The sequence below is a fragment of the Cervus canadensis genome, chromosome 26 (genome assembly GCF_019320065.1).
Source record: "Cervus canadensis isolate Bull #8, Minnesota chromosome 26, ASM1932006v1, whole genome shotgun sequence".
Classification (NCBI taxonomy): domain Eukaryota; kingdom Metazoa; phylum Chordata; class Mammalia; order Artiodactyla; family Cervidae; genus Cervus; species Cervus canadensis.
In genome coordinates this window covers 30,059,891-30,075,349 of record NC_057411.1, presented here as the reverse complement: position 1 = coordinate 30,075,349, position 15,459 = coordinate 30,059,891, and the positions used below count along the sequence as shown (strand labels likewise).

At 42.0% G+C, this 15,459-nt stretch overlaps 1 protein-coding gene across 1 annotated transcript in view; it reads right to left on the bottom strand.

Annotated features, from left to right (window-relative positions):
• Positions 1-15,459, bottom strand: part of ANXA3 (annexin A3) — a 68,555-nt gene that overhangs the window by 13,695 nt on the left and 39,401 nt on the right. Inside the window, exons 6-10 of the mRNA XM_043448218.1 lie at positions 15,124-15,214; positions 8,655-8,734; positions 4,571-4,627; positions 4,130-4,223; positions 1,415-1,510 (exon numbers count right to left, since the gene is read on the bottom strand). Of these exons, the coding sequence (XP_043304153.1) occupies positions 1,415-1,510; positions 4,130-4,223; positions 4,571-4,627; positions 8,655-8,734; positions 15,124-15,214 (418 nt within the window). The remainder of the gene's footprint in view (positions 1-1,414; positions 1,511-4,129; positions 4,224-4,570; positions 4,628-8,654; positions 8,735-15,123; positions 15,215-15,459) is intronic.

The following is a 15,459-nucleotide window of genomic DNA, read 5'->3' as shown; positions in this document are numbered from 1 at the left end:
AATGAAATAACACATGCAGAGGAAATCTTGAGACTAGAGCCCAAACCTTAGGGAGGGCTTGCTCCCTGGTACTTTCCCTGTAATTTAGAATACTTCACTGCGGATGGGGTGATACATGAAGGTTTCAATCTCCATTTCCCCTGAAGCACATTGGAGAGGCTGGTTAACATCACAGGCTGTGGAGCCCAAATGCCTCGGTTAGAACCCCAGCTCCACCACACTTTCCCTGAGTAACTTGGGAAAGGAACTTCACCTTTCGGTTCCTCAGGTCTCCTATGGGGATAATAACAGTCCCTCACCCATGGGATTGTCATGAGGCTTAAAGGGGTTGATGTTTGCCAAGAGGTTAGTATAATGCCGAGCATGTTGTAAGTGCCTGACAAGTGTTTATTTAAAAAGTACAATTTGAGGCACCTTCCACCCTCCAGAGGTGGTAATTAACATTTGAAAGATGAATCAGAGCCTCACTCTGGAGGTTACCCTTAGATATCAGCTATCTTTATCTCACCGGAGAAGCTATTAATTATTGTGATTGATGTTAGATATGACATTCCATTGGTGAAATGATAAGTTGTGTGGAGGACAAGTACTCCTACCCTGGCATTAGCGGAGAAGCAAGACCAACAGTCACCAGAAATTGGAGAAGTTTAGGATTCTGAACAATCCTGCGTGCTTATGAGCATTTAGACTGAGTTGCAGGGCCACAGTCCATGGGGTCACAAAGAGTGGGACACAACTGAGTGACTAAGCACCCACGCAAGCCTGACTCGGCTAGAATGGTCACTGAATCCTGTCTTTGAAGAGTGTCTCATTCCTCTGAATGCATCTTTCTTGCAAGGTGTTCTTTGGGTGCCTAAAAGCACAGGCTGCAGAGACCTGATGGAGAAGACAGATCAGCTTACATAACCATGTTTTTGTCTGCTTGTTAATCCACGTGTCTCTCCAGGAACAGATTCAGTCTGTGACTTATTTTCTTTCTGATTCTCCCTGTTCGCACGGCCAACAAGGAGGAGACCTGTAGTTCTGTCCTGAGTTTAATCTTGGGAGGCCACTGACATCTTCCAAAAATAACCAAACATGATTAATTGCCATACGGGCTTAGATCTATGTTTTCAACGGGCTCCATAAAAATGCCAGTAGAAGTGTAACATTCTTCTTTCTCAAGGAGTTTATAATCCAAATGTGGTACCAAGATAAATACAAAGTTAAAAGGCAAAGGAAGCCCTAAACAGAGAACATCTTCCTGCATCCATTTCACAATATTTGAGCATATGGTGTGTACCATGGACTGTGCTGAGGGCTCTGGGGAGCATAAAGATGGATCAGTCAGGATTCTGAGATGAAAAGAGCTGATTCTGACACTGATTTAAAACAAGTGCAAAGTACCTCAGTTTATAAGCACTCATGGGCTTACCTATGGCCAGCAGTAAGTCTTCAAAATGCCCAGACAATTCTCCTTTGATGCTGTCCTCAATGTCCTTCTGGCTGATGTTTCTGTATTCATCAAATGCTGAAAAGCAGCATCGCAAAAAATTTGAAAGCATCCCAGTTGACACCTGAATATATTTTAGCTTCTGATCTGATATGCAGCAAATCATGTTATTAAGTAGCAAGCACAAACACTTCTTTAAACCATCAAAAACTCAGCACAGAACTTTTTGTTTTTAATTTCTTTTTAAAAATATCATCAACAATAAAACTTGAACTTCATAGGCCATTTTCTTCAATGATTATCTCTCTCTCTCCTTTCTTCCCTTCCCATCCCAGGCTGTAAGCATTTAAAATAGCCTGAAAAGTTAAATGATAAATAATTTCTCTAGCAAGGTGGGCTAACTTTTAAAAGATATTAGCACCCGAGAAACAAGAATGTGGTCATGAGTCAAATATATTTTAAATCTGCTACTGAAATCTTAATTGTGAAGATTTATTTGTGCTGAATAAATCACTCCCCAAGGCAGCAGAGCCTATTTCATACTTACGAGAAGGCACTGAAAGTTCTTGGTCAATATTTCCCGAAAGTAAAACCTGTACATACAGCACCCAGCATGGAGGGATACTTTGTAAGCCAAGTATATTGTTTCCAAGTAAATTTTGAAAACAGAAAATTTGGAGATCTATGATTGTTTGGTTTTTATTTTTCAAATAAAGACATTAATAAAGCAACTATAATATACTATTACTATTATTTTATAAAAAGGATGAAATTTCAATGTCCAGGTCTCCTCATTTTCCGACGAACTTGGTGTAAGCACAGTCAGGCACCGTGGTGGTTCTCCAGAGCAGCACAGGGAAGATACAGTTCTTGTCCACAGGAAGTGGAGTTCTGGATTTCTGGGTACTGTTGCTTCCAGAATGACCCAGTGAGATGAGTGAAGGGGTGGGTGCCTAGCAGTTCCATGCAATAGCTGGTCTGAGAAAAACAGCTTCCCCACCCCACCCATTTACCGTCAGATCAGAAAAAGTTGAACGATAATCCGTATTTATGCATTAACAGAGATCACTCGTAATGCCTGGTTTTCCTGGAAAGTGGCTAACTAGGCAAGAGAGGGGCTGGAAGCCGTGATTTAGGATCTGCCATCAGCAGGAACACTCCTCTCTGCTTTCAGCTCAGAGGGCGGCTCCTCTTTCCTCCCTGCCAACCCCACCCTGTCTATTATCTGTCACACACTCATTTTAGAAGGTAATGCTCAAAATCCTCCAAGCTAGGCTTCGACGGTACATCAACTGAGAACTTCCAGATGTACAAGCTGATTTAGAAAAGGCAGAGGAACCAGAGATCAAATGGCCAACATCTGCTGGATTATAGAAAAAGCAAGGTAATTCCAGAAAAACATCTACTTCATTGACAATGCTGAAGTCTTTGACTGTGTGGATCAAAACAAACTGGAAAATTCTTCAAAAGATGGGACTATTAGATCACCTTACCTGTCTCCTGAGAAATCTGTATGCAGGTCAAGAAGCAACAAGTTAGAACTGGACATGGAACAATGGACTGGTTCCAAATTGGGAAAGGAGTACATCAAGGCTGTATATTGTCACTCTGCTTATTTAACTTATATGCAGAGTACATCATGCAAAATGCTGGACTGGATGAAGCACAAGATTGCTGGGAGAAATATCAATACCCTCAGATATGCAGATGACACCACCCTTATGGCAGAAAGCAAAGAGGAACTAAACAGCTTCTTGATGAAGATGAAAGAGAAGGAAAAGGCTGGCTTAAAACTCAACATTCAAAAACTGAAGGTCTTGGCATCCAGTCCCATCACTTCAGGGCAAATAGATGGGGAAACAATGGAAACAGTGACAGACTTTATTTTCTTGGGCTCCAGAGTCACTGCAGATGGTGACTGCAGCCATGAAATTAAAAAACTTTGCTCCTTGGAAGAAAAGCTATGACAAACCAAGAGAGCATATTAAAAAGCAGAGACATCACTTTGCTAACAAAGATCCATCTAGCCAAAGCTATGGTTTTTCCAGTAGTATGTGTGGATGTGAGAGCTGGACAATAAAAAAGGCTGAGCACTGAAGAACTGATGCTTTAGAACTGTGGTGTTGGAGAAGACTCTTGAGAGTCCCTTGGACTGCAAGGAGATCCAACCAGTTCATCCTAAAGGAAATCAGTCCTGAATATTCTTTGGAAGGACTGATGCTGAAGCCAAAGCTCCAATACTTTGGGCACTTGAAGTAAAGAACTGATTCATTGGGAAAGACCCTGATGCTGGGCAAGATTGAAAGCAGGAGGAGAAGGGTACAACAGAGGATGAGATGGCTGGATGGCATCACCGACTCAATGGACTGAGTTTGAGCAAGCTCCAGGAGATGGTGAAGCACAGGGAAGTCTGGCATGCTGCAGTTCAAACAGTTGCAAAGAGTTGGACACGACTGAGTGACTAAACACACACAGGTAATCTACTCAGCTCCGAGGGTAAAACCCGAGCAGTGTTGATTCTCCCTTGAGTTGGACCACAGCTTCCCCAGGTCATTTTCTGAAATGTCTGTACATAAAAATGGAACCGCCTTCACCACTTTTAACTTCATTTTCCAGAATTATGTATATTAAACCCTGATGTACTTGCAAAAACAACACAATTCAGAGAAAAAAAAAGATTGCTACTTGAGTCCATACTTAGTTTCAACTGAGGAAAGCTCCTTAGACACAGGATGTCAGTGAAAGCATCTTCATCCGTGCCCCATCTCTTTTCACCAGCGTTATAGAGAATCTGTTGGACAAGAGAGAAGACGTAAATGCTAGTACGAACCCAATTCTGTCTTTTTTTGAGGAGGTGGGATGAGAAGAGGGGTAAGTTTATTTTACAGGTCATTGAGGTCTTCGATAAGCCGTGTCTTTCACTTACTAGCAGAAAAATCTGACAGTTGAAGTGGCAGGAGCCAGGGGAATAATAACCAGCACTGGGGAAGGCAGAAAGATGGGAGCTAAGGTATCGCTGGGCTTCAGGCTTCTCCTTCAGACAGAAAAGAAGACAGCACAGCCCCAGCTGATGCCGGAGATATAAGAAGGCAGTCATGAGGGAGGAGAGTTCAAGGAGATGTTTTCTCTGTTACTGACCTGAGCATCCTTTCTGGCCAGCTGCTCATCCACTTTTAGACTCTCATCTCTTCTGCCCTAATCAGAGAAGATAAAAATGAAGGCAGTCTTTTTAAAGATAAATATTCCATCATTTGGCATTTGAACCCACGGGGCCTCTTAGAGCTGTTCCTTCCAGTGAGGACCACACGGCCCAAAGGAATTGATCACTCCCAGCTCTCTTTCTGGCCCTGCCGCTGACTAGCCGTGAAATCTGCAGCAAATCCCTACAGTCTTCTGAGCATGAGTTTCCTTCTCTGGAAACTCAAGGTCTTCAGGGAATCATAAGACAAGCCACACCTTGGGAGAAAATGTATGCAAACACATCAGATATGTATCAGATATACAGGACTTGTATCTTAAAAAAAGAAGCTCTTAAAACTCGACAAAAAGAGAACAAACAACCCAATTAAAAATGGGCAAAATATCTGAACAGATATCAGATACACAGATGGTGAGAAAGTGCATCAAAAGATGCTCAACAACATCTTTCTCTCTCTCTCTGTCGTGTCTGACTCTTTGTAACCCCGTGGACTGTAGCCCACCAGACTCCTCTGTCCGGGCAATTTCCCAGGCAAGAACACTGGAGTGGGTTGCTATTTCCTTCTCAGGGGGATTTTTCCGACCCAGGGATTGAACACAGATCTCCATCACTGGTAGGTGAATTCTTTACCACTGAGCCACCTGGGAAGCCCACAGTGAAATAGCACTCAGTGATGAAAAAAAAAAAGGAAATGAGTTATTAAGCCATGAAATGATGCAGTCTGAAAAGCCTATACACTGTATTATTTCAACTATAGGACCACCGGGAAAAGGCAAAACTATAGAGATAAAAAGATCACTGGTTACCAGAGGTTCAGAGAGAGAAACAGAGGGATGAATGGCTGAAGCACAGATTTTTAGGGCAGTAAGACTATTCCATATGACTTTGTAATGGTGGACACAAGACATTAAACATTTGTCCAAACCCATAGAATGTATAACGCAAAGAGTGAATCCTAATGTAAAGTACAGAATTTAGTTAATAATGTGTCAGTTCATTCATTCATCATGTAATCATCATCTAATTCATTTATCATTTAATTCATTCATCAACTATAACCAGTGTACCATGCTAACGCAAGATGTGTGGAAGGAGGAGGGGCATGTGGGAGGTTTCTGTAGCTTCTGCTGCATTTTTCTGGAAATCTAAAACTGCTCTAAAAATAAAGTATTCAAATAAACTCAAAACTCATGGATTCCCCACTAACTCTACTGTTGAAGGCTCTATGGCTAAGTGTGTGTGCTTGCACATAAATAATTCAAGACATTATAGAAGATGGAAGATGGAGAAAGAAAGAAGATTGCCTGAATTATTTTGCAAATTACAGGTGAATGAAACTTTTGGCTATAATACTTAAAAAAATGCATTTGTTCTAAACTAGTGGTTACCAATGGGGAAAGGGAAGAGAGCAGAGGCATTATAGGGGTAGGGGAATAAGAGATATAAATTATTAGGTATAAAATAAGCTATAAGGATACACTGCACAACACAGGAAATAAAGTCAATATTTTATGATAACTATAAATGGAGTTCAGTTCAGTTCAGTTCAGTCACTCAGTCATGTCCCACTCTTTGCGACCCCATGGACGATAGCATGCCAGGCCTCCCTGTCTATCACCAACTCCCGGAGCTTGCTCAAACTCACATCCATCAAGTTGGTGATGCCATCCAACCATCCCAGCCTCTGTCGTCCCCTTTTCTTCCTGCTTTCAATCTTGCCCAGGATCAGGGTCTTTTCCAATAAGTCAGTTCTTTGCATCAGGTGGCCAAAGTATTGGAGTTTCAGCTTTAGCACCAGTCTTTCCAATGAATATTCAGGACTGATTTCCTTTTGGATGGACTGGTTTGATCTCCTTGCAGTCCAAAGGACTCTCAAGAGTCTTCTCCAGCACCACAGTTCAAAAGCATCAGTTCTTCGGTGCTCAATCTTTTTTATTGTCCAAGTATCACATCCATACATGACTACTTGGAAAAACCATAGCTTTTGACTAGATGGACCTTTGTTAGCAAAGTAATGTCTCTGCTTTTTAATATGCCATTTGGTTTGTCAAAGCTTTTCTTCCAAGGAGCAAGTGTCTTTTAATTTCATGGCTATAATCAGCATCTGCAGTGATTTTGGAGCCCAAGAAAATAAAAGTCTCTCCTGTTTCCATTGTTACCCCATCTACTTACCATGAAGTGATGGGACTAGATGCCAAGATCTTAGTTTTCTGAATGTTGAGCCTTAAGCCAACTTTTGCACTCTCCTCTTTCACTTTCATCAAGAGGCTCTTTAGTTCCTTTTCACTTTCTGCCATAAAGGTGGTGTCATCTGCATATATGAGGTTATTGATATTTCTCCTGGCAATCTTGAGTCCAGCTTGTGCTTCCTCCAGTCCAGTGTTTCTCATGATGTACTCTGCATATAAGTTAAATAAGCAGGGTGACAATATAGAGCCTTGACGTACTCCTTTTCCTATTTGAAACCAGTCGATTGTTCCACGTCCAGTTCTAACTGTTGCTTCTTGACCTGCATACAGGTTTCTCAGAAGGCAGGTCAGGTGGTCTGGTATTCCCATCACTTGAAGAATTTTCCACAGTTTGTTGTGATCCACACAGTCAAAGGCTTTGGCATAGTCAATAAAGCAGAAGTAGATGTTTTTCTGGAACTCTCTTGCTTTTTCAATGATCCAATGGGTGCTGGCAATTTGATCTCTGGTTCCTCTGCCTTTTCTAAATCCAGCTTGAACATGTGGAAGTTCTCAGTTTACATACTGTTGAAGCCTGAATTAGAGAATTTTGAGCATTGCTTTGCTAGCGTGTGAGATGAGTGCAATTGTGCAGTAGTTTGAACATTCTTTGGCATTGCCTTTCTTTGGGATTGGAATGAAAACTGACCTTTTCCAGTCCTGTGGCCACTGCTGATTTTCCCAAATTTGCTAGCATTTTGAGTGCAGCACTTTCACAGCATCATCTTTTCAGACTTGAAATAGGTTAGCTGGAATCCCATCACCTCCACTAGCTTTGATCATGACAATGCTTCCTAAGGTCCACTTGACTTCACACACCAGGATGTCTGGTTCTAGGTGAGTGACCACATTATCGTGATTATCTGGGCCATTAAGACCTTTTTTGTACAGTTCTTCTATGTATTCTTGCCACCTCTTCTTAATATCTTCTGTTTCTGTTAGGTCCATACCATTTCTGTCCTTTATTTTGTCCATCTTGACCTTACCACCTTTTTTATAAAGCCATGAGCATCATAAAAAGAGACAGCAAGGTGTGGCCACATTTTGGTCACATGGTGATGAAAGGTTTAGCAGTTCTTCCAAAGAAGGCAAGGATGAAGTTGCAGAAAGTCACTTTTTAAGTTCTGAGACTGATATACCCTTCTCTGAAGGTAATTCTTCTCTATTATGCTTCCTACTTAATTTAAATGCTACCAAAAGTTAAATATTCTTTGGAGTTCAGAAGAAAATCAGCATGTTTTTAAAAATGGAGACACTTACAATGGAAATAAATGATTTTTCTTCCAGATGAACTTGTGTGTGAGTTTAGTTGCTCAGTTGTGTCCAACTCTTCACAGCCCCATGGACTGTAGCCCGCCAGGCTCCTCTGTCCACGGGATTCTCCAGGCAAGAATACTGGAGTGGGTTGCCATGCCCTCCTCCAGGGGATCTTCCCGACTCAGGAATTGAACCTAGGTCTCCCATATTGCAGGCGGATTGTTTACTATCTGAGCCACCAGGGAAGCCCAGATGAACTTACAGAGTATTTTCTAATGTATCACGAACCTTGATAAAAATACATTTAATCCATATACTGACCAAAACAAGAGTTTTTGACTACTCATTATGTTATACTTTTATGATGGTAGTTAAATATTACGCTGCATGGTGGTGATGCAAATGTAAAATGAACAAATCATTTCATAAGGAAAATTTCAATCTCACTGCCTCAGTTTCATTGTTTGAAAACTTCCTAAAAATCATTATTGAGCATGTATCTTATTGGGGAGTTGAAAAATGAAAAATAAAAACTTACATTTGCCAAAATCAACAGAGCTTTCCGGAAATCACCAGATGTTTCAGAACTAATCTCATCTCCAAGACTCTTCTTGTACACTGAAACCAGATAAGAATGAAACTAAGCCTTGATAAGCTAAAAATATTATTATAAAACAGAAAAGCTTAAATGTCAACATTGGCAAGGGATGAGTACCTGATAAAATAAATCTTGCTGCTGCTTTTCTTAATCTTTTAGTGCTCTTCTGCAATAGATAAATTCTTCTTATAACTATTACTATAGTGTGTGGTGTGGTGGTAGCACAAGCACAGAAAAAAAAAAAAAAAGCTGCTATCCTGGATCAAATCATGGTTCATTTCATCTGACTATGGCACTAAGAAATGTATAGTGAGAAAGCTAGGGTGGCCAAGCGATTAGTTTGCTTTCCAATTTCTATTACATCTTTCTTCCACAGGAATAGAAACCTGGCCTTAAGTAAGACAGAGTACACATAGCTTAAAGACCACATTCTCAGCTCTCCTCTTGGCATGAAATGTAGGCCTTTAGGACACTGCTGGGAAATCTCCTTAATGATGGCTCATGTCCATCTTCGTGCCTTCCTCCTTCCTACTGCTTGCTTGGTAGATTGATTGCTGGAGCTCAGGCAGCCCTCTTGGTCTGTGAAGGACTACCTCTGAGAGATGGCATAAAAATAAGCAGGAAGGGGTCTGGGTTCCTGAAAGTTCTGAGGAGCTATCATACCAGTCCTAGAATTTCTTATGTCCAGACTTCTATACATGAAAGAAATAAATATTTATCTTACTAAAGTCACTGTTATTTTTGCTGTATTACCTATCTTGAATCTTAATGCATACAGCTAGGTTGTATTATCTGATAGCTCTCAAAAGTAAGAAAGCTACCCTAAAACATACTGTTTTTCCATAACAAATGCCAACTGTGTGTTCACATATTTTAGTACCAACTAGTTGTAGCCCTTTTTACATAACCTGTGATGTGCAGTGTTCAGTGCATCTTAAAACTCTGTTCTGTTCCATCCACGGAGTAGTATTTCTCTTTGAGCCACTTGTATACCTGGATGCAGCTGACACCATGGGGCTATTTGAACTCTGCCTGCCTCATTCTCAAGAACTCTATAAATCAGTCATATGAATACTTATCCTTTTTAATCAGTAAAGGACAACTACAGAAAGTGACATGAGGACTTCCCTGGTGGCCCAGTGGTTAGGGGATGTGGGTTTGATCCATGGCCCAGAAAGATCCTACATACCGAGGGGCAACTAAATTGTGGGGTGCTGCAACAATTGACCCCACGCGCTAGAGCCCATGAGCTGCAACAAGTGAAATCACCGCAATGAGAAGCCCATGCACTGCAACTAGAGAAAGCCCGAGTGTAGCAACAAGGACATAGTGGAGCCAAAAACAAATTTAAAAAAAGCAAATGATTTGAGATCATCTAATCTTAACAACTGTTGAGAGAGAAATTTTTTCAGTATGATTTTAGTAAGTCTCTTTTATGAAATCTATAATTTTCCAGAGCAATTCAAGTAAACAAAATCCACTGTAAATATAGATTATTTGTCTAAGTAATAATAACATTTAGTAGGCATCATTTCCCCCAACACTCATATGTTATTGTTACACACATCCTTCACTCTTAGGAAAAAAATTTTAATTTAAAAATATAAAGCCTAAGGATGATGCTATGATTTGTTAGAATTTGGAGAAGTATTTTATAATATTAGAATTATCTAGATGAGACTCATGCAATCTTCCACACCTCGTTTTTACTCCAGGTGTTTTTTGCAGGAAATTAGACTAAAAATATGAAAATTTTTTCAATGAAAGTCGAAAACTACTTTATGCATTTTGGGACACAGTAGCCTCTTGAGAAACCTGTACGCAGGTCAGGAAGCAACAGTTAGAACTGGACATGGAACAACAGACTGGTTCCAAATAAGAAAAGGAGTATGTCAAGGCGGTATATTGTCACCCTGCTTATTTAACTTATATGCAGAGTACATCATGAGAAACACTGGGCTGGAGGAAGCACAAGCTGGAATCAAGATTGCTGGGAGAAATATCAATAACCTCATATATGCAGATGACACCACTCCTTATGGCAGAAAGTGAAGAAGAACTTAAGAGCCTCTTGATGAAAGTGAAAGAGGAGAGTGAAAAAGTTGGGCTTAAAGCTCAACATTCAGAAAACTAAGATCATGGCATCTGGTCCCATCACTTCATGGGAAATAGATGGGGAAACAGTGGAAACAGCGGCTGACTTTATTTTTCTGGGCTCCAAAATCACTGCAGATGGTGACTGCAGCAATGAAATTAAAAGACGCTTACTCCTTGGAAGGAAAGTTATGACCAACCTAGATAGCATATTAAAAAGCAGAGACATTACTTTTCCAACAAAGGTCTGTCTAGTCAAGGCTATGGTTTTTCCAAGTAGTCATGTATGGATGTGAGAGTTGGACTATAAAGAAAGCTGACCACTGAAGAATTGATGCTTTTGAACTGTGGTGTTGGAGAAGACTCTTGAGAGTTCCTTGGACTGCAGGGAGATCCAACCAGTCCGTCCTAAAGGAGATCAGTCCTGGGTGTTCATTGGAAGGACTGATGTTGAAGCTGAAACTCCAATACTTTGGCCACCTGATGCAAAGAGCTGACTCATTTGAAAAGATCCTGATGCTGGAAAAGATTGAGAGCAGGAGGAGAAGGGGATGACAGAGGATGAGATGGTTGGATGGCATCACCAACTCGATGGACATGGGTTTGTGTGGACTCCGGGAGTTGGTGATGGACAGGGAGGCCTGGCGTGCTGCGGTTCATGGGGTCACAGAGAGTCAGAAACGACTGAGCGACTGAACTGAACTGAGGGTACAGATAAACAAATACAGTGTCTTAATAATGCAGAAGTTAGGGCTCTGATTCCTGATTCAGTGTTCTCTCGCGCACCGTTGACTTTAAAATACTGGGAAGAGTTCAGAACTTAGATCTCTATTCCTTGAAGTGTTATTGTATCATTGTACTGTACAAGCCACTCCATATACCTGGTCCCTTTAAGAGGGCCACGTTGACAGTTCGTCTGATGGATTTCTAACACATAGGTCACTGTTTCACATTACACGATGCCATTACTCTCCTACAGCTGACTGCTACAGGGTTGGCCTCTGACTAGAGGGAGCCAGCAGCCTAGGAGGTGACCTGGTAGGAGAACTCTGCCCAAAAGAAAGTGCCTTTCAGGTAGAGAGGGAGGTGGGAGGGGGGATTGGGATGGGGAATACATGTAAATCCATGGCTGATTCATGTCAATGTATGACAAAAACCACTACAATATTGTAAAGTAATTAGCCTCCAACTAATAAAAATAAATGGAAAAAAAAAAAAAGAAAAGAAAGCGCCTTTCTGAGCCCACTGAATCTTCTCTGTTACAGACTGAGCTGTACAGAAGTTTTTAAAAAGACTAACAATGAAGTGGAAAGACTCCCAGAAATAAAGCATAAAACTGAAGCCAAGACAAAATCAGAAACCGTGAGCAAACGCAAGTCTTAAGGAGACACACACCATGTGGTGAGGAAAGAGATGTTACTTGGTCTCTTCAAATACAGTAGAGGCAGAGGAGGGGAAAGAGTTGCTCGGATGGAGATGTGCAGGGGAGCCATGGGCGTCCCTTCCGTGACGCAAAGGGAGTGAGTGGACGGCTGAGTCCCTAGCAAGGTTCTGGGTCCTGTATCAGCTCGGCTCTGCATGATTGAGACTACGGGCTCTAGCTCTCTTCATTCTTTCACTATTTCCTTCTCTCAATTCTTGTGTATCATGAATCCCTCCTTACCAAGGGAAGCTGGATGTAGTTTAATTCTTTCTAACTTTGGAGATCTTAACTCACACAGATACCGGGGGCATCTGGTAACCTTGAACAAGGATCACTTGTCATATTTGCAAAACAATAGTCCCATTCACTTGGCTCTTGAGGTCCCCTATCTCAATCTTAAGGATATCCATTCAATAAATATTCTGAGCACTGGAGATAAAACATAGAGCAAAAGAGACAAAAATTCCCCCTTCATAGAGATTACACTGCAAGGCTGTTTGTACATAAATAAATGCTGAACTTCAGGGAGAATTTTGGGGTCAGTCATCTCATGGAGTGGTAACTCTTCTAACAGATACCAAAAAGCAACATAGCATCTTGGGATACAGCCCTGGGGTCTGGTGATTTTTTACAAGTACATCTTGTTGAACTGAGGGAATCAAAGACATTAAACACCTACCATGTACCCATCTATGCCTATTTTTGAGCAATGGTCTTCATTCTACCCCAAATTTGCCCCTCTACACCTTGATTTGTGGAGCTAGGGGTGGGACTCGACAAATTAGATTTCTCTTTTGTCCCCCACACCCCACCTCCCTCTCAGGTTCCACCAGTGAGGGGAGCAGAGGGAGATCAGATGGAAGGCAGGAGGAGGAAGGAAGGACAGTGTCAACCCGGTGAAGAGATGCATTCCGAGAGCAGCAGTTGGCTCCAGGCTCCTAGAACAGGTCGCCTGTTCACACGCTATTACAAGGCTATCACATGGAGGTAATAGCCTTGGTGAGATGGAGCTCCCTTCCCCTCCACGGAGATCTGAACTCCAATTCCTGGGGCCTCTCCTCTGAACCCCTGAAGTATTGGGCTGGCCAAAAAGTTTGTTTGGGTTTTCCCATAAAATATTACAGAAGAACCAGAACAGACTTCTGGCCAACCTAGTACCAACACCGGAAAGTACCAGCAACTCCTCTGAGCCAGTTTCTAAAAACCCAAATCTCGTCCCGGCCTTGAGGGTTACACTTCTGAGCCTCCCCTGTGCTTCTGTTCCACTTTTTCAGTTTTCCAGAAGGTGCTTAAACAATTCTTGATGTTAAAATTCTCTCTGTTAAAGACCCTAGTGTGTTTCTGGTTTTCTGACTAGATCTGATTAGCACATTAACAATAAAACAGTCACCTATCATTGAGGGATCTACATTCTAATGAGAAATTCTCAAAGTAACCTCTCTAACACCCACCTGGGGACAGGTATACCCCTCCCTTTGCTCTCTTCCACCGCAAAAGCCCCCATGATACAAAACCATAGAAACCATGGCTCCCTTAAGGTACTTGGAGGGGGTGACAGAGAGCTGTTGTTTAATAAGAATTGGGCTGGTCATTGTCCCTTGCTCTTTGCAGCTAACCTCTAAACACTCAGAATTTCCCCAATAAGAATATCATTGTTATTCATGGAGGGTCCCTTGAACCACAGCTGAGTTTTTGCTAACAAGATGACTCCAGATGGTGCTGGGTTCTACTAGAAAGATCAACTTGTTGACTAAAGGGTTAAGGCTTTGAGCCATGTGATATCAGCCTGACCTCTGGTGGGGAGGAGGGGACTAGAGATGGAGTTCAGTCACATGGCTGTGATGGAGTCAATCACGCCTGTGTAGGACTTCCTTGGTGGTCCAGTGGGTAAGAATCCACGTGCAACGAAATGCAGGGGGCACAAGTTCGATCCCCAGTCTGGGAAGACTGCACATGCCATGGGGCACCTAAGCCCATGTGCCACAACTACTGAAGCCTGCACGCTGTAGAGTCCATGCTCTGCAACAAGAGAAGCCACTGCAGTGAGAAGCCCATGAAACACAGCCAAGAGTAGCCCCTGACTGCTGCAACTAGAGAAAGCCTGCGTGCAGCAATGAAGACCCAGTGCAGCCAAAAATAAATAAATATGTAAAATGTTCTGTTGCTTAGTTTCTAAAAAAAAACCCAAAAACCATGCATGTGTAATAAAACCCCACTGAAAACCCCAGACACCAACGACCAAGTGAACCTCCCTGGCTGGCAGTTAAACTAATACATCACTCTGCTGGGAGGGGGATGCACCTTGCAGACCTGTATGCTCTGTGTTCGGGACCCTCCCAGACTTTTCCCAGTACATCTCTTCACGCCACCAGTCTTGATGGTGCCCTGGAGTAGGAAATGGCAACCCACTCCAGCATTCTTGCCTGAAAAGTTCCATGGGCAGAGGAGTCTAGCGGGCTACAGTCCATGGGATCACCAAGAGTTAGTCACGACTGAGCACACACACACACAATTTCCCACACCAAAAATCATGAGGCTAAGCCCAGTGTTTTTAACATGTCATATGAATATACAATGATTTGAGTCTCTTCCATTGATGAAAATGCTTGATTCAATTAAGCAGTAATTGCTGAGAGCAAAATCCACTAGAGGTGTAATGTTGTACATGCAAAGCATTAATGCCATTGCTATGTAGCAGCTTCTAGCTCAGATCATATTAAAATGTTCTTTGAAAATCCACAGCCCTTAGCCCATCTTAAATGTGTCCTCCTGTTTACACTCTTGCCTTCTCAAAATCACTCATGAAGAAGAGCTTGGTGGGTTTCTGGGGGAAAACAGCATTGGCTTATATAGGTGTGAACAGGGGTAAAGGTGAGCAGAAAATAAGATCACCTGTATAGTAGGCATGGCCGATCTCCTGCATCTGCTTGCTTGTCCTAGTGGTTAGAATTTCGATCAGAGCATCTTCATTTGTTCCCGTGCCCTAGAAAGAAAAAGGAAAACTATTTTTAAAAAAATTATTTATTTATTTGGCTGCATTGGGTCTTAGTTGTGGCATTCAGGATCTCTAGTTGTGGCATGCCAGCTTAGTTGCCTCACTGCATGTGGGATTTTAGTCCCTGGACCAGGGATCGAACCCATCTCCCTTGCACCGGAAGACAGATTTTTAACCACAGAATCACCAGGGAAGTCTCATGGAAAACTATTTTTAGAACACGTTAAAAACTC